The sequence below is a fragment of the Cyanistes caeruleus genome, chromosome 3 (genome assembly GCF_971803275.1).
Source record: "Cyanistes caeruleus chromosome 3, bCyaCae1.hap1.1, whole genome shotgun sequence".
Taxonomy (NCBI): Eukaryota; Metazoa; Chordata; class Aves; order Passeriformes; family Paridae; genus Cyanistes; species Cyanistes caeruleus.
In genome coordinates, this window is record NC_141703.1 from 40,924,604 (window position 1) to 40,946,734 (window position 22,131).

The 22,131-nt window shown below is 37.3% G+C and overlaps 1 protein-coding gene across 2 annotated transcripts in view; it reads left to right on the forward strand.

The window, feature by feature from the left end:
* Positions 1-22,131, forward strand: part of ABCC4 (ATP binding cassette subfamily C member 4 (PEL blood group)) — a 142,091-nt gene that overhangs the window by 68,775 nt on the left and 51,185 nt on the right. For both annotated transcript variants that reach the window (XM_086880889.1, XM_086880890.1), the window contains exon 20: positions 8,175-8,254. In XM_086880889.1, coding sequence (XP_086737015.1) covers positions 8,175-8,254 — 80 coding nt within the window. The remainder of the gene's footprint in view (positions 1-8,174; positions 8,255-22,131) is intronic.

Genomic DNA, 22,131 nt, shown 5'->3' on the forward strand with positions numbered 1-22,131 from the left:
TTTGGGTTTCTATTGTACAAATGCTTTGCATTGCAGTGAGAAAATATGAATAAATATAAAAATAATATTAAAATATTTTTATATATGAAAAAGAAAAAGAAGGTGGTGTAAATCAATGGAGAATTTTGTCAGTAGTGTATAACTTGACATCTTTTTAAAGGCAGGTTGAGAAGAAGTTGCAAATGGTTACCATTTTCAAGTTTTTTTCCCCCTTCTGGAAGGGTAAGGAAGCCAATTGAAGCTCTCCTGTACCCGCCTCCTCTATACAAAAACCTTTTTTTTTGTTTGTTTGTTTTTGTTCTGTTTGACTGTGTCCCTTAAAAATGGGATTGAAAAGTCATGTTGCTTATGTTGAAGCATACAGCAGAAATTGAGTTCTGCTGTATTTTGGCAGTACATTAGATTTGGTGGCGTCATTTTAGGTTGTGAGTTTTTTTGTTTCAGTATGTTTAAATATAGAATTTTTCATTGAACTGAGGATAATTTGGAACAGCTTCACTGGATGAGTTTAAAATGAAACAGAGAGGATATCCAGAGCTTAACTTCTAGAATGGTTAGAACTTTATTCTGGCAATCTTCATCACAGGATTATGTATTAGAAGTTTGATAGTACTCCAGGGACTAGGGGGGGTTGCAGGTGCCTGCTTCCATTGTTACTCTAATTATGAAGCAGAGATGCAGTTTTGTACTTAGGTTCTAGCATAAAATTTTTACGTATTGCTAGAAGTTTGTACTTCTGAATGATTTTGAATATTCCTTTCACAATCAATTACAGGGTGTGATTGCAGGGATCAATAATTAGAAAATTGCTGATGAATATATTATCCCAGCTCTAGCATACATTTTTAAAAGGAATCACTTTATTAGCCAGGATAATACAGCACCAAGGTCAAATTCTGTTTTGTAAATGCTGGTACATCTGGAATTGTATCTTATTTGAGGAGACTTTGGCTGGTGATAACAGATGTTGTCATTCAGATGCTCTTCTGAGTACACCCAGGAAAAAGGACAAATCAGCCGTACCACATAAATTACCAAAGAGTTAAAAAGAGCTGTATAGAGCATCATCCTATTTTGGTTTGCCACAGCAGGATAATTCCAATCAGTGGTGTGTATGGACTAGAAAGCTTCAGAAACAACTGAATGTTGTGGTTAGAATCAATGAATTCATACTACGTAATGTAGATGTCTCCATCAGCCATGAAAATAAAAATTCATTTCCAAAGAAGTCTGTTTTCCATTCTTATCTTTATCATAGTTATTCTTCCTCCTTTAAATCCTGCACTTAAAAATAAGATCAAACACAGTGTTCACGTTTTCTTCTCGTTTCTTAACTGTTTTCTTGTTTGACAGCATTTGTGTAAAAAGTCCTTTTCAAGTAGTAAATTAATTTGGATAGAAGGCTTCCCACCTGAATTCATTACATGCTGGCAGTTTAGATAAATGGATATTATGATCTCAGCATATTTCGGCCCAGCACCACTGAGCCTATTTGCAAATGTCTAAGAAAGTGATAATATTCCTATCAGTTTCAGACCGCTAAAGAAAAAAATGGGGTAGAATTTCTTATTTATATTTATAGGATGCCTGTGGGGAAGACAGCAATGCTGTATATGGCAGTTTGTGTGGACATGTGGTGCTAAACATATATTAAAAAAAGATAACAGACCTTTTGACGTTTCTTTGTAGAAATATGGAAGAAAAGCCAGGGTAGATCAGTAATTGACAGCTATGCAGGAGATGCATTTCCAGATTTCTTTCTGAAGAAATATTTCACAAACTTACAATTCCTTTCAAAGTCAGTAATCCATCTTTAATTATTTTGTTGATTTCATAGTTGTATTTTACAAGGTTGATGTAATGTCTGCTTCCTGCCAACATTTGATATGGACAATCCACTTTGTCATTGCTTTGATGAAACGGCAGGCTGCTTGTAGTTACAGTACTTTCTTCTTTTTTTTTTTTTTTTTTTTTTTTCTTTTTTTGGGGGGGTGTGTGTTTGTATGTGTGAACTGAGCATGGGTAAAGGCTTATCAGTTGCTGAATGCCACAGCTTAACAGCAAGATATGTGGGGAGCTGCCAGTTTGTACCACAGACAGAACTGGAAGTGTGTTCAATGCAGTTCACTGGATGGGCATTTAAAATGTACCTGGTTCTGTACAGCTATTCCTTCTATTCCTACTTTTTGAGTGTGCCTTTATTGCCACACATACACTTGAGAGCATTATTTTGCTACCAGGTGCCCATTTAAAAGGGCTTTGGTGTTCCAAGCTGTAATTGGGACTGTTGGAGTGCACGATTCCTTTCTTTGAGGTCAGGAAGCCCATGCTGTGCCATGGCTGTTGCAGGCAGCGGTGGCACCCAGCCATGGTGCCACGGGGGTGGGGGACACGAGGGGCTGCTGCTTGCTCAGCTAAGTCAGTGGCTGCACAGTGTGTGCTTTGGGGTTGTCTGACATGGATCCATCCAAAGGTTGTCTGTCCTAGCCCAGGTGAGCATCTCCTTGGCATGCCATACCTTCAAGCAAGTGTGCAGTCCTAGTTGGTTGTTTATCTTTAGTTACACATAAATGATTCACCTTTTTGAATCTGTTCTTAACACTACAGGTTGCCTTTAGACAGGTTTCTGTAAGTTTGCAGTAAGGAGTGGAAGAGAATGTAACTTTTTCGCCATGGAGGCTGGGCAGTGAGGGTGTTCTGGCTTCACTGTTTCAGAGCAGCTTAAGAGAGTTTGATTTCTTTTTTTTCCCCTGGTAAATGCAGTACATGGATAGGGATATTTAGGCCAATTGCTATGGAGGAGTTTAGGTTACCATGCAAAGCAGTATTTATTAATAATATTTGCATATTGAAATAAAAAGTGTGATGCAATTAAAATTGCCTGCACTGAGGATTAGCCTGATCTCCGAGGGGAAAAACATTCCAAGAGTGTGCACTTGTACACAAACATACACACACAAGTGGCAAAACCCTTCTATCTGTGGAAGGCCCTTTTCTTAAACCCTTTTACTTTTCCAAAGAGGCGAATCAATGAAGTAGAGAAGTAGCAACAAAGTATTTCTGCAATGTGTGATGAAGCAAGTGGGTATAAAGGTTTTGTAAGCTCATTGCAAGGTATAGAAAATCAATGTGCCTACTCTATTGTGTTACACAGAAGTATTTCAGTGAATGCCCTGGCCAACAAAGTATACTAGAAGTGCCAAATACATTTAGAAATAATGTACTCTTGCTCTTATGGTCGTTGGAATTTAGGTTGCACAACACTGATTACTGTGGATGGCATTTGGCTATTCCAGTGGAGGATCCTAGTTTCTTGTTTTAAAAAAAAAAAAATCCTTTTCTGGTGTTTACATCTTGAGTGTTGATTCAGTTTGGATTATATTTCTTTCATGATAAAGTATGTATAAACATTTTAAAAAGGTGTGGCACAGTCGAGTGTTTTCATTATTTGTATGATAGGTTTGAACATCAATTCCAGAGTATCAGTAGGCACCTGCAGAAGCAAAGTGGGTTTGTAGCACCTGAACACATTCCGATTTGTGCAATTAAAGCAGTTTACAGAGCAAGGAAGAAAAGAATATCACATACTGAGGTTTGATGTCTTTTTCACGGAGGACAAAAGAGTTTTGATTCTTTCACTTCAAGTTTAGCCTAACTATTGTGTAGGGGAGGAGGTTTAATGAATCATTGTTTAACTTTGATACTGCCAAGTATTTGACCATTAAATAGTCTGAAATGTGTACATAGCACTTTGGTGACAGACCCTTATTTAACAGTGATTAATTGGCATTGAATAGTTATTTAATTACTTCGGAAGAAATCTAACAACAGTGTGTGTTCTGATTAAGTTATTTGATGTAAAAACAAACATAAGACTGCTGAAGAGAGCACGTCCCCTTTTGCAGCTTGCTACTAACAGTACACACCACGTGGAAGCCTGAGTGATTGAATTAGCAGATACTATTCACCAGTTTGGATGCTGTTGTAATACTGGCATACTTAATCCTTGATTTCTTAACAGACTTCTTTTCATAAGTGGCTTGGTGAAATTTGACTTAAAAGTTTTAAGTGTAGTATTTTCCTTTTGCTTTTGTAGCCCCTCGCTGGGATAAGTAAAGGATGTAGGTATTAAGAAAGCTTAAAAATTTTTGTGAATTGGATATACTGGACTGATCTAAAAATTATTGTTATAGATGGGACACTAGGCATTTATATGTATCTCAGAGATGCTTACTCTAGGAGTTTGGGGTTTTTGGAAATATGAACTATGGTGGCACAGTAATGTTGATAGTCTGTTAGTTTAGGAGAGAGGAATTTTAAGGTTTGGAAGAGAAATCATAATTTTCAGGGTGAGAGGGCAGGTAAGTGGTTCAGCTCCTGCCCTTCATGAATAGCAGGTGCAACAGTTTCCATTCTCAAAAGAAGAACCATTCTCAAAAGTTAGGTTTGCAAATTCTGGTAGGAGCTGTAGTCATAATTGTAAGCATTTTGAGACCTGACCTCAAATAGGTACTTTAACTTTTAAATCTGGAATGTTTTCTCTTGCATGCTTAATAAGGCATAAGTAAGTCACTGATTTACTGTGCTTCCAGTAAGTGGAAACAGTTGTTTCTTCATACCTTGTGAAATAGACCTCTTGTACTTGTAGATATCCTTATAAATGAAGCAATTGCTTTGAATGCAATACTGTAATTGAATATGCAATACTGTGGGGCATCTTGTGGATATTTCCAAAGCATAACACTCCTGCTCGGAGGTGCATTGCTGTCCCTGCTATATGGTGAAGGAACTTGCTTTAGTGGGTTACTGTAGCTTTCTTCTGTGTAGGGTGTGCTGTATAAAATGCCAGTTCAGTTACATCCGTGTGAACAGGACCTGAAATACATCTCCAGACTTGTATTTTCTCTTCTACTGTCTCTGAGGTAATAGGATTGAAAAACAGCAATGACAAAAATGAGGCTAAGGCTTGTGGGTTTGTTGCTTGCCTTTAGCTGTTGAAAAGCATTAGTGGTCACCAGATAAATAGTACAGGAGGGAGATACAGACCTCTTAGCAATAAGCAAAAGATTTTCCTCGTCTTAATGACTTCAGGTGTCATTTTCCAGAATTTCTATGTGCAAACACTAAATAGACTAATTTTTTTTTTTAATTTGAAAATTCAAAATCAGTGAAGCTCTGCTATCAGAGATTGGCTTCAATGTTTATTTGGGAAACAACTGGTTCGTGTTGCCACTGTTTAATTATGTTAGGTGGACTGTGGAAGGTTCCAGTTTTCAAGATTTGTCTTTTTCATATACCATTTCTTTTGCTCACTCAAATTTTAGTCAATGTCATTTTACAGAATTACTGTATTTACATTTTAAAGAGGATTAGGCAGATTAAAAGATGTTTTCATGTTTTATTGATAACATCAGATTAATTTCCACTTCCCTAGTGGCAGCTCACAGAACTGTCAAAACAGAGGCTGTAGAAACATTGTTATACTTAACAATTTCATAAGGCAGTTGCAAAAAAAATGCAGTTTTGGCAATTAATTAGTGTCATGATCACCTCTGGGAACTGGAGCTGTTGGTGGTAATGTGAAGTGAAACCAGGGATTGCTTGAGACGGCCTGGGCAAGCTAAGTTTCCTGTCATGACCACGTTGCTCAGAACACTTCTGGAAGAGGAGGAAGGCCACAGTCACTCCTGATGTGCAGGTGTTGCTGGGTTGCTGGAGGTGCCAGCGTTGGGCTGACCTTGCTGTGGCCATGGAAAAATAGCCAGCCCCAGTGACCTTGCTGCCTCCTGGCAGTGGGATGGCCTTTGCGCAACAACTCCTTATTTAAGTCTGAAACCACTACAAATAAAACTGACTTGGGGTTAAAAGGCAAAGGGTGATTCTTAGGCTGAGTTAAGGTGGGGTTTGCTTGCTATGGGAATAATCCTTTGCCCTTATGTACAGCTTGTCATTGGTGGGTCTCACAGCTTTTCATGGAGGGGCTTAGCACTGTCACCTCCCCTTGCTGTGCTCCGTGCTCTGTAAAATAAAGTGAAGTTCCTCAGAAGGATGCCTTGAGAGCCTGCCTAGAACAGAGGCTGGACAGAGTTGAAGGAATAAAATAGGTTATTTATTAAAAGGCCTTAAAAGGATATACCTAGGGCAGTACAAGAGCCCAGCCATGGCTCTGTCCAAGATGGACACCTGGTCACCAGTTTTCACACTTTTTTAAGTTTTGGTCCATTTACATACTGGGGTTAATTGTCCAATTACAGCTTGAGGTTATGATGTCCCATCCTCCCGATTTGCTCTCCTCAGTTCACTGTTGTTTATACTTTTTGGGTCCTGAAGCTGCAATGGTGCCCTTGGTTCTAGGGCTGGAAAAGGACTGTGTTGTCTAACTAAACTGTGAAGAGAACTTGCTAATACTCTATATGAAGTTCAGACTTACATACTAATGCAATACAGAATCTGGAAAATATGAAAGCTAAAACTTAAGGCATCAAGAAGACAGGTGACAAATCTGTGAACAGATTTCTAATACCCTGAGCCCAGTCTGTTATTACACCTAGTTTCCCTTATCTCCCCCCCCTGGACACGCTGCTGAGGAAAGCTCTATCAACAGGCAGCATTTAACCTCTTTGAAAGATTTTCTTTTTGCCCGTGAAAATAACCTAGAATGTGAAATTTTAGAATATTAGGAAGCCTTCGTGACAGCATGTATGCAGCATGTGCTTGGTTACTCTTCTGTGACCAGTCTCTATGTAAGAAAATCATGGGAAAAAGAAAGTTTTTTTAAAAATTGCCTTGGACTTCCTTCTGATGTATCTACCCTGATATAAGTAAAAGGGAACATCCCCACATGCTAATCCCAGTAGAAAAAGATGAAAGAGATTTTTCTGAGTCTTGTGTTGCTGTATACCCTTCCTCTCTGTGTGCAAAGTCTAAAAAGGATGAATTCTTCTCTTGGCTGCCTGAAGTAACTGCATTGGGTAGTGAAGTATTGCGGAGCAAGCTCTTTGCCACCAGTATCTTTCTTCAGAGTCACGTTCCAGACCTAAGGAGAGGTTGTTTTCTGTATTGTTTAGTGTAGAACAGAAATTCCCTTTAAAAAAAAAAAAAAATAATGAAAAAGAGCTGTGAGCAGAAAACTAGCATGATGGTTGCTACAGAAGTTACTTCAGTGTCTCTTATCTCTAAATTACGTCTGCAGCGCACTCTGTGGAAACTTTAAACTCGCTTTCAGTTTAATGAGCTCCTTTGAAAAGAAATAAAAAAAGTCTTTTGTTGCCAGTGCAGTGAATATGTTTGTACCAGTTAAAAGTATAATTGAATCAAGATATATGCAGATAACAAAGCAATGTGAATGCATGTATGGGCATCACACACCTTAGAAATGGCCAGATTCCCACCCCTGGTTTCGTTTCTTTCCTGGTGAGTAGAGATACTGATTAATAGAGAAAGATACTAATCCACTTACGGGTGGCAGTGCTGTGACTTTAATTATTGAAGAAGTCTTGATATAACTGATTTTTTTCACTCAAGTAGAACCTGGGAAAATAGAGAAATGTAAATGCTTCACTGACAGCAGACTAAAAATCATTTTATTAGCTTTAATAAAGATCAGTATTGTCAAGGTTTTGAATAAGTATAAATGTAGGGCTACATGAATGCAAATCTATCTTAGATTTTATTTTAGAAATGCCTGCAATTTGAGTCCATGTATAATGTTGAGGGGTGAGAACAGAAATGCTAAAAAAAGATCAGTTAGATCAGCTATGATTTATCTGAGACATGCATGCACTAGTGAGTTTCAGTCAAGGATAGGAGCAGATTCTGGCTGATGTTGCTTGATGAAACTTGCATTAAGTTGTCTGAACTGTAAACCTTTACCTGCACATGTTAAGCATATAAAACATGTGTGTTTCACCTGTTAAATTCTGTTGAAATATTATCTTCGGAGCCCATTTAAGTAAAGGTTTTATATTTGGGTAGAAGGTATTTGTAGAAGAAATTCTTCAAAATATATTGCAGTGGTTGTAGAAGAGTCCCTTCATGGGGGTTACCAAAACTGCCTTTCTGTTTTTTGAGTCCAGCTGTTTCCTTTTAATTGTTTTTGAAATGGTAAAACATGGATCTTTGCAGGAATTATATTCACTTCCCTTGTGTTTTTCTTCTCAACCCTGTTTCTATAGGAAGAATCTTAAATCGTTTCTCCAAAGATATTGGCCACTTGGATGACTTGCTTCCATTGACGTTCTTGGACTTCGTACAGGTAATTCAGCTGCTGCTGTCAAAGACTTCTGCACTGCATTCTGCATTTAGATTCCTGTATGCTTTGCTGAAGATCAGCTATTTGTCACAGATGTAACTGAGTTGAATGAAAGTACTTGTTTATGAAAGAAAGGTGCGGTTGAAATTTAACGTGTCAGTAAAAAGCTAACATGAGTAATAACTGGCAGGTAGGAGTGGCTATACACAGCTTGCTATTATGTCAAGATTTCAGCTCATAGTAGCTACATGCTTGGTAAATTGCTCCTGATTTGCCTCCAAGCAATCTGGCAAGCTTATTGCTGTTATAAGAAATATGTCCATAGTAAAGAAACAATCAACTCACATGAAAAGATAGCGCAGATTAACCTAATTACATGTCTACTTCCACAAAGAATCAAATGCTTACCACACCATTTCGGATTAAAATAGGTGTGGCTATTTACAAAGAAAAGATTAGTAGTAATAGGGTGAATATAATAGCCTTAATAGGAACAAGTGAAATAAGTTGCTGCAGAAAAGAAAGATGGACAAAGCATTGAGATTTTGATGATGATGAAATGATAAAGGATTATATATGACATCAAGGTAATTTTTCTGTTGCACTTGCTATTAATCTTTCTCATAAAAAATTGTAGGAGGATAAATCTGAAAAGGAGTGATCGTACTGTATGAAAATAACATGATTCATAGAATACACAGAATTGTGGAGGCTAGATAAAAAAAGACTTAGTGGATTATCTGGATCCACTTAGGGGATCACACCTGTCATGCTGAGGTCAGAAATTTTTCTTAAAGTGCTATTGCTAGCTTTGCTTTGACTCTTAAAGATAATTTACTCAGGATCTAAACCCTGTTTTGACTTATTTAAAAATAAACCAAAGACATTTCAGATTGAGCAGTTTAATCATGTTCTTGCTGAACTCCTGAAAATAGGAAAATAAATTATTCTAACAAGTAAAAACACCTATTAAGATAAATTGTTTTTTATAGTTTAGTGAAATAGCTGAAATTAAAGTGTGTGTTTTATTTTTCAGATTTTTACAGTGCCACTTTAAAGTATTGTTTTGGGGAAGAAGGGAATGTGGTGTATTTTACCTATCAATTACAGCAACTTTTTTTTTTTTGTGAGTTAGGGAGTTGCTTACAGTGAATATTAGGATTTTTAATTCATGGCCACTTAATTTAATTTAAATTAATTTAAATTCCTCTTCAAAGTGTAATATGGTCTTTCCATAAAAAATTTCATTTTTTACTGTTTGTACAGATTCCAAGTCTACTTCAGTCTCGTTAACTGTCTTGTTAGACAGAATATCTTACTTTATTTCAGCTGTCTTGAGACTATCATGTGTGCCTTTTTTTTTTGACTGGAAGTTCAGTTTGTCCTGCAGTCCTTATCCTCTTCTCTTAGCATACACATAGTTTGCATGCACAAAGTCAAACCCATCTGTCCTGCACGGTGCGCTTGTCCATTGGGCCAGAGGGATTTATATGTAAATGTGTCCCCCCTTTACAGCAAACTGCACTCTGTGTCTTCATACTGTGTACTGCTCATGGCCAGAGCATCCTCTGGGTCCTGTGGTCCTGAGAAAAACCTCTGTCATTAACCCTTTTCTCTAGTTCTGTGCATTTACAGTAATAATGTGAGAGTTGTGTTGCAAGACTACTTGCATGGTGGTTTTATAGCAAGAAACTGAGTGGGTGTTTTGCATGCCCTGACGTGTGGTTTAAAGGCATGTGAGGTTGTCTGAGGATGCAAAATTTGCTGGGAATATATTACAGAAGTCTGCAAAAGCAGAGGGGGCCACAATTGGTGTGATCTTGTCCATACTTCCTTTTGGGAGCAGACCCTGAAGCAAACTGTCTTGAGAACTGCACTGTCTTACTTTTGACAGAGCACACTGATCTGCTTCAAAAGAAAGCTGAGAGAGTCTACCCTGTGTGCATGGCACATGGTACAGAGGACTGAATCATCTACCACCACACTGGAAAACCCAGTTATTGACCAGTGTATAGATCCTCCAGGCAGTGTGTGCTTTCCAAAACGGAACTGGTCTGGAATGCAAGAGTGAAGGCTGCTTCTCTAGATGTGATTATTTCCTTCTTTCAAGCTCCTACTGTAAACCACATTTGATAAACATTTTCCTTCATCTTGATTAATTTATGTTGTTTTTTTTTTAAATTGGCTATTGAATTATTTGTCAAATTCTGGAGTTTGTTTTTTAAGTGAAAAGTTTCTGCTTTCCAAAAAAACAAAGTAAATTTTACAAGTCCAGTACATTATTAAAAAGACGCTATGTTTCAAAGCTTGCCTGCTCTATTTGGCATCAGAAAAGAAAGTTTAGGATCTTACTGTTGATTAATAATGCACTGCTATCCATAAGAAAAAATACTTTCTTCTTGGCAGGTTTTCTAAAATTTGCTCTTCTTGATTGGCAGGCTTCTTGCTTAGTGGATGCTTTTGATATTCAAGAGCAAGGATATATTTACATCTGATGAAGCAGAGATTTTTACAAAGGATAACTGTTATCAGTTATGATAGAGATCTTTTGTCACTTGTTTTGTTTGCAGGTGTCTTTTGTAACACTCCTTATAATCCCTTCAGGAAGAAATATTTTCTCCTTTCTAAAAACAGTATTAGCTGGATATAAAAGCTCTGATCCCAGCCATTATTGTTGATTCTTTGAGAGACATTTCCCAACATTCATTGTTTAAATGGTTGTCAGGAGGAATCAAGTGAAACTTAGTAAACAATGCAGTAACTGGTTCATCGTACTTTGTGTGTAGAAGCTTTTCTTGAGCGGATTTGCATTGAAGAAGTGGTTGTTTTTCAGAGTTATTGCTGGGATCATTGTGAAGCATTCCACCCTTTTACTGTATTGGCAAGTGAGTGCAGAATTTCAGCACAAATAAATACAATGTGATTGGACACCCAAAAACTACAGGACGAGCCAATTTAAATACCGATAAATAAATAATTAAATGCCACCTACTACTTTCAAGAATTTTATAATTACACAAAATACAGATTTTTAAGCAATGCTAAAAATTGGTAATATTCTTTTTGGAGTATGTAATAAGATTTATACAGTGCACTACATAATGAGCATTATTAGTCTAGACAGCTATACCAGATAAAAATTAATTATTTGAACAGAAAGAGTTTAATTTTTACTTCTTCCATTGAGTTAAAGAGAATAAAGACTCTCTTCAAGACAGTGGATAGTCTCTGTACACTTTCTTGTTAAAGCAAAGATGAAAAGTATGTGACAAGCACAAAAATGCATCATGAACCTTGTGTATTCTTCTGAAAATCTGATTAGGTTTTTCAAAACCATTGCTTTGCAGTGTCTCCCAAAGTAGCAACTTGCAATGCTTCTAAAGTTTTCTGCTATCTTTTAATACTTTGGTTTGAAGTGCACCAAAATATAACACACCTGTCTTGAGAGATTGAGTGCAAGAGAAGCAGTCCTCATTAGAAGGCAGTAATTTTTTCTTCTTAAGAATTTTAACAGCATGTGAGACATCTCATGTTAGTGCAGCTGACTGTGTTTTGTGGAAATTACTGCTGTATCCACAAGGTTTATGAATTAAAAATAAGTCTCTTTTATGAATACGTGTTTATGGCTATGTTTGACTGCATGATTGGAACAGAACCCTGTGGGTAGATGTGAAATAGAAAAATTGAGAAGAAACCAAAGGTTAAGTTAGTTGTTACAGCTAAGATATCTTTAATGGTATGTTTAGAGTCTAGTTCAAAGCTCATTAAGTAAAAAAAAACAAACAAACTTTAAAATCTTCAGTCTAAGCCTGGGTCTTATTTTCTGTAATGAATTCTGGCTGACCATAAGGTTACATACTAGTTCTCCTAAAACAGTAAAATAGAAAGCAATTTAATGTTCACTGTGATACTTACTATTTCTACCAAATATGGCATTAAATTTGTTTGTAAAATCAGGTAGTGATCAATGCTGTAGGTTGATTAAGATAGTCAAAAAGCTGAATGAACTTGTTTGGTGAAGATGGTGGGGTTTTGGTTTTTTTTTTTTTTTCTGTGAACTTATATATTTTTAATTATTGTTAGCCTCCTTAGCCTCAGTCTGCATCTCTTAACTGGAATTACATGGTTTTGGCAGCTGTTCTCCAGCTAAGTTACAGTCTCCTCAGGTAGAGGACAACTTGTGTGAAGGCCTTTATAGTCCTTTAAAACTTTCTGTGAGGGGTTTACTATATTTAGATATAAATGTCCTGCCTTAACCTCTGTGGGAGTATAAGGTTCTGTCGATGTGGACTTCACTGGTAGGTGTGGGGTCTGTAGTTTAAAATCATAGGCTCACAGGATGCTTTGGCTTGGAAAGGACCTCAAAGACCATCTAGTTCCAAACCCTCTGCCAGGGACAGGGACACCTTTTACTACACCAGGCTGCTCAAAGCCTCATCCAACCTGGCCTTGAACACTCCAAGAATGGGGCATCCACAGCTTCCCTGGGCAATATTTAGCTCCATGCAGCACTAAAAAACCACGGTGCACTAACTGGGGAAAAGGCCAGCCAAGAAATAAAATTTTGAGGGAGTATTAGAAATTAGGAATTAAAATTAATGTGGGAGTATTAGGAATTAATAATCCAAAATATTTAATAGTGGTTTATGCATGTGTGCCCAGATGTTCCTACGTGGCCAATATTTTGGATGCTTTATTTTTGAGAGCTCAACAAAGACTGAATCATATTTTGACTCAAGATAGATCTGCAGAGGCTTAACATCTTTAAACTCTTATCTCAGACTTTGTCAGATGAGTACCCAAACTGATAAACTGCTGCTTGGAAATTATGTCTGTAAACTGATTGAGTACATAGGATGGTGAAACATATTTCAGTCTTCCTTTTGGTTCTGTAAGTTATTATGGTAAATTTTAAAGGGATGGTTTTCTCTGTAGTTTCTTGCCCTTGTAATTTTTCAGTGATCTTATAACTTGTTAACAGAGTTGTTTTTCTGCTTTAATTTCAAGTGAATTTGAGTAATTAACGTGATGGCCCCTTCATTTTGATTTCTTACCCTACGTTAGATTGAGGGGAGGGGTAAAAAAATCATGATCTGTTTTGTTTCTGGAGAACACTGTGAACATGTGAACTATCTGCAGCTGCCCTTGAAAAAGGGCAGTGATTTATTGAGGAAAACTGAATTGCAAAACCTTTTTCCTCCCCAAAATCAACAGCTTGACTGAGTTTAAATAACTGACTTTTCATATCCTTTCATCACACACAAAGACCTAATCCTGAGACTACTTGAGCCACCAATGTAGGCTGTGGCTGAGACCACCACTGAATGTGCCATTCCCTTCTCACTACACACAAAACACATTGACTGCAGCTTTATGAAGTGAAAATACTGAAGAAAAGGAAAATGTGAAGGAGGTGTCCACAGTCATTTCTTAAAAATAAAAAAAAGAGAAAGGAGAAAAAAGAAGCTGCTGCATCTGGATATTAGGAACAAAAAGTGCCTCAGACTGGAATAATAGCTTGGGTCACTTGCTTTCGTATGTGCACAAGAGTGGAACTGCCGTTCCTTGTTTCAGTACCACTGACCCCTGCATTTTATTGTGTGAGGATGTCAGGGAAAGTGTGTAGAAGGAATTCCAGGACCTTTTAGCTTAACAATGACGTTGTTATTTTGTGCTTTCTGTGAGAGGTGGGATTCCTGAGGAGTTTGTTGCGTTGTTTTTTCCAGTTTAACTGAGTTTAGTCGATATGCATGTGTGCGTTTTAAGAGATATTTTTATTCATTAAAGAGTAATTCTTTCTGTGTGTATTCAAAATATGATCCTAAGTGTGTTGTAAGAAGGTAAACAGTAGTGGGATCTGTGTTAAATGTCAACATACTCTGTTGAGCCGGGTGCATCGTGCAGACCTGTGGCTTGGATAGCTTGGATACCTTTTAGCTTCCCTTCTGCTGAATCATGGTAGTTTTGCTGTGCTGAGGTTTAAATGAAAAATAAATAAATTACAGAAATACAAACAGTTGCCTGGTAACACTTGACAGCTGAAACCTTACAGGACTTTTTTTTGCTGTACCTTCCCAAGATGCATATTACAGGGCATCTGGCTATTGCAGAATGAAAGACCAGTTAAAACCTAAAGAAAAATAATAGGGGTGTATAATTTTTCATTGGCAACTTTTGAACTCTAATTTCAGAAAAGGTTAATATGATCATTGCAGTAAGATACTCATGTTTGCTGTGGTAATGTAGTATTTGCATGTGCATTCAGTTTTAGTATTTTTTTTTTTAAATAAACCCCACTGTCTTGTTAAAAACAAACAAGCAAACAAATAAAAGGGGTGGGAGGTATTGGGAAGAGGAAGCATGGGTTGCATTTGTGTCTCCAAGACCAACATGCAGAAGCTGTGAGTTTAGCACAGACACTTGTCTAAATAGCACAGTTTTTTATTGACCTTTTCTTCCTCTGTCCTTGAATGTCTTGATTGTTACATCTCAGTAGCCAATTAGTCTTGTTGATGGTGACCAGCAGTGGGAGATAATCTGTGCCAAAGCTATTGTTGTTCTTTATTTTGTACCTGTCATCACATTCCTTTGAACAGAAGGGTGAGTATCTTGCATCATACAGGCTGCATATTTACTCAGATTGGTGGTGTGTGTGCAGGATAAAATGTGTGAAGTCTGGAGTCACTGCTAGTTGGTGAATTCCTGTTTTTATATAACCTTGGTTTTCCAGGGAAGGTTAAGGGTCTGTTCTCACTATAGTGACTATGCATCCCCAGCCTAAGCCTTTGCCTCACCCCCACCTTTTTCTCTTTTTTTCTTTTTTTCTTTTTTTTACTATTTATGTTCGTTTTTAGAATTTTTATAAGAATAGTTACGCATGCAGTTCTCCACACATTTGTGTCAAGGCTGCAGAGATCACTACTGTAACAAAACTAATTTGTGTATGAATATAATGTAACTGCTTTAATAATTTAGGGTGTTTATTTACTTGGTATTAATAAAGTTTGAAGATGCAACTCTTTATCTAACATGGGAAAGAAGGTAAAATAATACTGAAAATATGGTGTCATTACCTTCTTGTTCTCTTGCCTCCTTTACTGCTTTTCTTGTTTTTCTTAACTCGTTTCCTTTTAGTTTTTGCACTTCTCCATTTATGTGGTAAAAGTAGGTCATAGTTTTGTACTGGGCCTCTTGTATTTTCTCATTGAAATGTGGAAAACAGGTGGTGTGAATATAGTGCTCTGAAAAATAAAGTTTTCAATTAGTGGAATTCTGTCTTTTTCTAGAGCATATGAGCATTGTGAGGTGCAGTCTTTATCCTAATTTCTGTAACATCTGAGCATATTGAGGTTTATTGGTAGTTGTTCTTGCAGTATTTTGAAAGCTAGAAACTGTAAATACAAAATTACAGTCAGCTTTAAATCATCCCTTCTCCGAATGGGCTTCTCTGTTTTGTTTATCAGATTACTTTCAATCTATTTTCAGATGATAGAAAGCAGGATAGTTGTATGGAAGTCCAGTGATGTTCCCCCCTGTTCTATGTGGTCTGGAAATTTCCCCCACTTTGGTTAAGGTAGAATTTGTAAAAGTTCCAGGAAGAGACTCTGTTTGTTTGGGGCTGTTCATATCTGTTGGAAGTTATTTTCTCACTTGCTTTTCTTTCATGTGAAAGAAGGCAAAGAAATATTTTGTAAGAGTATTTATGTATGCAAGTGAAGTTATATTCTGTAGTTTTCTCCTTTTCTTTTTGGTCTTTCTTTGTGTATATACTACTGCTGTTTTTAGTGCCAGAGTGGGAATTTTTATTATTATTGTTTACAGGTATTTCCCTGACTTGGTAAGCATTATTGCAACCTGTCATATCTGTCTCAGATTGATGATTAGTTTTAAGACGTCTGAAAATCATTAACATTTCTAACACTTTACAGTAACTAGAAATACTTTAATTCTGCTGTCAGTCAGAGAGTGTAACAATCCTATTCCAAATGGTGATAAGGACAAATCTTCTAGATTGCCTTAAACTACTGATACACTATAGATAGGACAATGTCTGCTTACAAACAAATTAGGATTTCACTGTTCGGCAAAAGGATTGGAGATTTCACTTTTGATTCAAGAAGAAATGAGAAACTTGGAGGTAATTTGAATTACTAAGCCATGTAGCTGATGTGTGTGTGTTAAATCATTATGTGTATTTATGCCCAAAATAAACATGTGGGACAAGGAATTATCCTTAGCAAAAATAAAGACTTCATCTCACAGAAATGTTCTGCCATGGTTATGTGTGCATCTACACAATGTAGGAACTTTTTCCTTGCTGAAGCTGATACTGTGGCTACTTGGTGAACTCTGATTTGAAAATTCCAGATGAGTTTGTCAAAAGGTAGAGGAGACTGCAGTATGGGCAGTTCTGTGTGAGAAAAGATGGGAGTTCAGGTGGTAACTGAATGTCATATGTCTTTCTGTTACATCATACATCTACATTACAAGACATTTTTGTATTATTTTAAAAAATTTATTCATTTGGATTGTACTTCTGAAATACAAAAATCTGTTTATTTAGAAAGGCCCTCTTTCAAGCACTTAATAGTATCTATTCCTGCACAGTGGAAGAACAGGATGCTGAGTGATTTCATTTTCTTCCACAGCCACATCCCTAAATAATTTTCTTAATGGTTTTTGAAATCAATCTAATGTTTCAATAAGCAGAACTCTCTTGCTATGAACATCACTTTTATGCTAAAATAACGGGTTTAGGTCTTGTAAAACTGCTGGGTTTGGTGCTTGATTCAATTGTCCATCCTTTTGTCAAACACAACATAACACTTAGAAAAATAATTTTTCAATCTTCTCATTTATAGAAAGTTTGGATTTTGGAATCAGTTAGTTACTTTAGTAAGTGTGCCTTTATTGGTGGTTTGTGATAAAAAAAACTTCTGAAAAGTCTTCCTGTCGGTTTGCTACATATTTGTAACACATAAAGAATGAGCACACACTTATGACAGTAAATAATGTTTATTCTCTGCCAAGGAATTTTCTCTTTACTCACTGGGTTCTGGACATGCACAGAACAGCTGAACTGGATGAAACCTGCTGGTGCTGATTAGTTTAATTATGCTGAAAGATCTTTTTGAACTTTTTGAAGCTGAGTGATCACTAGACATCCTGTAGTACTGAAAAATTATGAGTCAGGAGTTTATTTTCAATAGGAAAGTAGTGTTTTATAGCCATGCCAAACTATCAAAGCTCTGAGGAAGTTAAAGAAAGAAACGTCAGGGTAAGGGTAGAAAGCATTTTTTGCATATCTGCTGTGTAGGAGTGTGACCTGAAGGAAACAGAAGGTAGTTTTTATTTCTTAGGATAGCTAATGCTGTGGTCCTTAATATTTTTCATAGTTTTCATTTAACTGGGGCAGAGAAGAGAGGCTGTTGTGGTGTTTACAGAAATACGAGTAGTTCTTCATTCCACCTAAAAATCAATACATGAATAGTGTATTTCTAAATAGCAAGAACAACAATAAAATTCTTAAAAGCTTTGTAGTTGCTGTAAGGCTGAAGAGCTGTGTTACTGAGGAATTGATACTCAAATCTTTAACAGAAGAGCCCACAGTTTGAATGTAGCACAATGCTTTTAAAATTCTTGAAAGACCCAGAATTGACTTCTGGTGAAAGTTAGACTTGGCTGAGCAGAAAAGGTCATGCAGTTGAAAATGAGGTATTCTTGGCTAGAAAAGGTCATGCAGTTGAAAATGAGGTATTCTTGAGGAGGGTGCACAGCTGCTCTGGCATTATGGCCATGAAGGACAAGAGACCTGAGGCAGGAAAGTACAGGGCTTAGGGACAGAGTTTGACATGTGGGTCGGCAGTGTTTGTGGTAAGCACAATTTTGCTAAACATTTTAAAGAACTGCAAAAAAAAAAAAAAAAAAAGTGCACATCATGTGTGAAGAAGTGATAACATCATCATTAGCTCAGAGGAATTCCTCACAGGAAGAGTGGACAGTATTTCAGCAAGTAAATTAATGGACTAGACCATAAGAACATGAATGAATGCTATTGGTGGTCTGTCTAGGTCAGTGGTTTTTCTCCAGCAGTGCAATACAAGATGCTGTTTGTGGAGGGCATGAGCTACTTTCTGTGATACTTCCCCTGTTTAGTACCCCAGCACTCACAGTTTTGTACTGGAGGTGTCAAAAGGTCTAACTTTTCCCAGCCTTACTCTTCCCAGTCCTTTTACTGTCCATTTTTTGCATAATTTTGTATTGGCGTGTAAGACCTGTCTCCTGCATCCTAATTGCCTGAAAAGAGTTTGGGGTTTTTTGTTCTCATTCTGTGTATATGTTCTCCATAATTATCACTGAAATAAAATCAGCTTTCAAAAAGGTTTTTTAAGTGGGATAAAATGGAGACAAAGATCAGTGAATCAGCCTCTGATGATAAAATGGTAAACATATGAATAAAGAATACAGTGAGAAATATACTACTTTTAACATTACTAGAGTAAAATACCCACTGTTGAATCAACTGTTTTGTTCATAAGGCTCTGTGCTCAGTTGGGCTGTATCGGGCTTGTATAGCTGGGGAAACATCATAGAAATGCCTTCTAAGAGGTAGGAGGAGCAAAAATTGTCAAGCCATTCTTTATTTTCCTTTAAAAATACCAATTACTCAACAGCAAGGACTGATAGAGGAGATACAAAAATGCGTTTTTCTGGGAATCTTGGAGCAAGTGTCACAGCCAACAAAGCAACCACACTTGGAATGGTGGTGGATATTGGACCCACAGCCCCTCTAAATTAATATGATGGAAAAGGGGTGCTTTCTGCTACCTGAGGAGTAACTCTGGGAGTGTTAGGTGATGCCAGACATTTTTCTGTAGTGTTGCAGGCAGGTTCTGACAAGAGCTGTTAGGAAAGCAAAGCCTGTGTGTCTGTGCATATTCTACACTTGCTGATTAATGCTGTTTTCCTCAAGCTACCTGGAAGTTGTGCTGGACATCAGAGGTGTTTCACAAGATAAAACATATTTTTCATGGTACAAAGACCACTGTAGTTTACGTGAACAGTTCTTGTGTGTGCACCTCTTTTTCCTTGGGAAAAGAACAATATAAGGATATAGCCAAGGTCTGTTCACAGGAGAAGCGACAAACAACAAAACACATTGTTGTTGAACAGCAAAAACATATTAACTCTTTTTATTATTCATACAGAGAGATCACAGTAAAGTTAAAAATTAACTCCTGTGACGTCAGGAAGAAGACCTCTCACTTTTCTGTAGATCCTCATTGCAAATTTGTGACTTGCTGCCCAAATCACTGAGAGCACTTCTGTGCAGATGTACTTAGGGGGCACAAGATGCAATAAACAAGGAGTACTTCAGAAAACCAAAGATCCTGCTCAAGGTTTTACTGCTTATAAATACAAGGATATATTGTCCACAGCCATTTACAAGATTGGCTATTGTCACTGTCCTTTTGTATATGACAGTATTGGTTTCCATGTACAGTGGGTAAGAGCAGGAGCTGCATGCCTAAGTAGAGCAGTAGCTTTGGCTCTGATAAAAGCTTGTTTTTCCGTGGAAAACCTGTATTAGCAGGAATAACTTACTACCATGGCTGAAGAGCCCTGGCAAAAAGCTTCTTACATGAGTGAAGGTAGTTTATTATTAGAAAGAAGATAACCTCTGTATGTTGTAGGAATGTAGTGCAGAGTTGTAAGGGATGAGTATTTCAAGTGTTTGTAAGAATCACCAAGTCTAGAGCTTGGTTATGTGTCTGTTTCTAAAGCATCATATCTTGAAGTCTCAGACCCAGACTGTGATTTTTGAAAATTGCTGTTACAGTCAAGTTCTGCATGAGACAGTTAAGCCTCCTGGCCCAGGGTGTCCAGAGAATCTATTTCTATCCCTTCTTGCAGGGTAAGAGATTACTGATAGGTAAGAGATTACTGATGATAAAATGCTGTTTGAATATGAGAGTGGTGGCAGTGCCAATGTATTAAAGAAAACACCCTTTTTATTATAAGGTCACTTGTTAAAGAACAATGGCACACAGTTCACCGTGGCGTCAAACAAACATTAAGGCTTCTCACCTAATGACAAAAGGCATGCCAAGTTAAATGAGTGAGCATGTTGGTGGCACAGAAAACATTTGCCCGGGGAGCTCAGTATACTCTTGTTCACTTGGAAAAACAGCAATCCAGAAGGACTGTCTTGTAGAGACGAGAACAAATAGGAGGTGCTAGCATTAAGGATGTGATTGGAAATTTTGAATACGTTTCTGTGGTGTATCTGGCAGATGTGTTCAGCCCATTTGCAGTGACATATTGATTTAGTTAGGTAACCCCTTGTCCACTAATTGCAAATAGCAGGATTCAGAGGAGAAGAATCCTGCATCTCACAGGAGATAAGATGAACTTGCTCTTTTCGAAGCTCTTAGAGCTGGCAGTTTTTAGTTCTTACTTTCTTCATTCAGTTTATCTGAAATGATAATTTTCATTTCTCCTCCAGTTGTGTCGGTTTTTTCCCCCTTTCAATGCATTGGTTGTCGTGGTCTTCAAATTCCAAATTCTCTTGTGGATGCACATTTTCCTATAGTTGAATTAACACTGATTGAGAGCTGTCATTCCTGTCAAAGATTGCTGTCCCTGGTTGCTTCAGAAAAGGACATTGTTAGAGATGCTGTTTAATGTGTCCCATATGCTCTCCTGTATTCATAAATCTTCATTGCATTTTTGCTGAAGACAAATGTGTTCTTGACAGTTTGATGCAAGCAATAGTATAAACAACAATATATACTTATTTTTAACCTGTTCCAAAAGAAAACCCATAAATTTTATTTTAAAGGTAGTTTGAAGACAAGACTGCTCACCTCAGCTGTTTTAAGTGAATAAAATGAAGTAGAATTGTTTAGGTGCTAGTTTCTCTTTGGATGTTTCCTGTGGCTTTTTGTAATAAAGGGGAAAAATGCAGAAAATCTACACTGTGGTTCTGGGTGGAGCTGGCCCAAGTGAAGTATTTATCACTCTGATCTTATTGCAATGTCATCTTCCCAGAGAAACTTGTCTTCTGGTGTCCCAGTGTAACCAGCTACCTGTGCAGTTGTTCTTTAACAGAGATGCAGGTCAATCAGTCCAGACAGTCTGGTTCAAAATAGTCTGTTTGAAGAAAAAAAAAAACATTCAAAGATAAGGTCAGAACTGGATTAGGGATTGATTGTTCATGCAGTTATTTGGCAGAGTTAACAAGGAAATAATTTCAGTCAGGGGTAGAGGAGAAGGAGGAGGAAGGGTGATGCCAAGCAAGTATTAACAGAATGGGGGTTTGTAGTTTTTTTGACCTGGCTTTACTTCAGACAGCACAACCTGACTGAGAGTACCCAAAGTTAATGCAGTGAAGGTTCAAACTGAAATCAAGGACATGTGCCTTTGCTGTTATTAAATTAGCATGGCTTTGTGGCAGTTCCATGGGCTAATGTAATCCTTGGGAGTGTGTATTGGGGCCCAGGAAGTATCATTTAGGAATTGGGGCTGAGTAGGTGTACTTGGCTGCTGCTTAGGTATTGGTAAAACCAATCCTGGAATGCTGCAGTTCTTGCATGAGATTTGACTGTAGATTCAGTCATCAAAATATAGGCTTGATGGGCTTTAGATGTTTACTTTGGTGTAGTCAGAAGGTATCAAGTAAATACAGTTAGTGGATTGTACCAAAATACTCAACCAGAGGGTCATCAGATATGCACTTAAAGTTTGGATGAAGTTGCCATCCTTGGACATGCTTAAAACATGCATATACCATCCTTAAGGACATGGTGTAGTGGTGGACTTGGCAGTGCTGCAGACTCTATTATCTTAGTGTCTTTTCCAATCTAAACAATTTTACTATT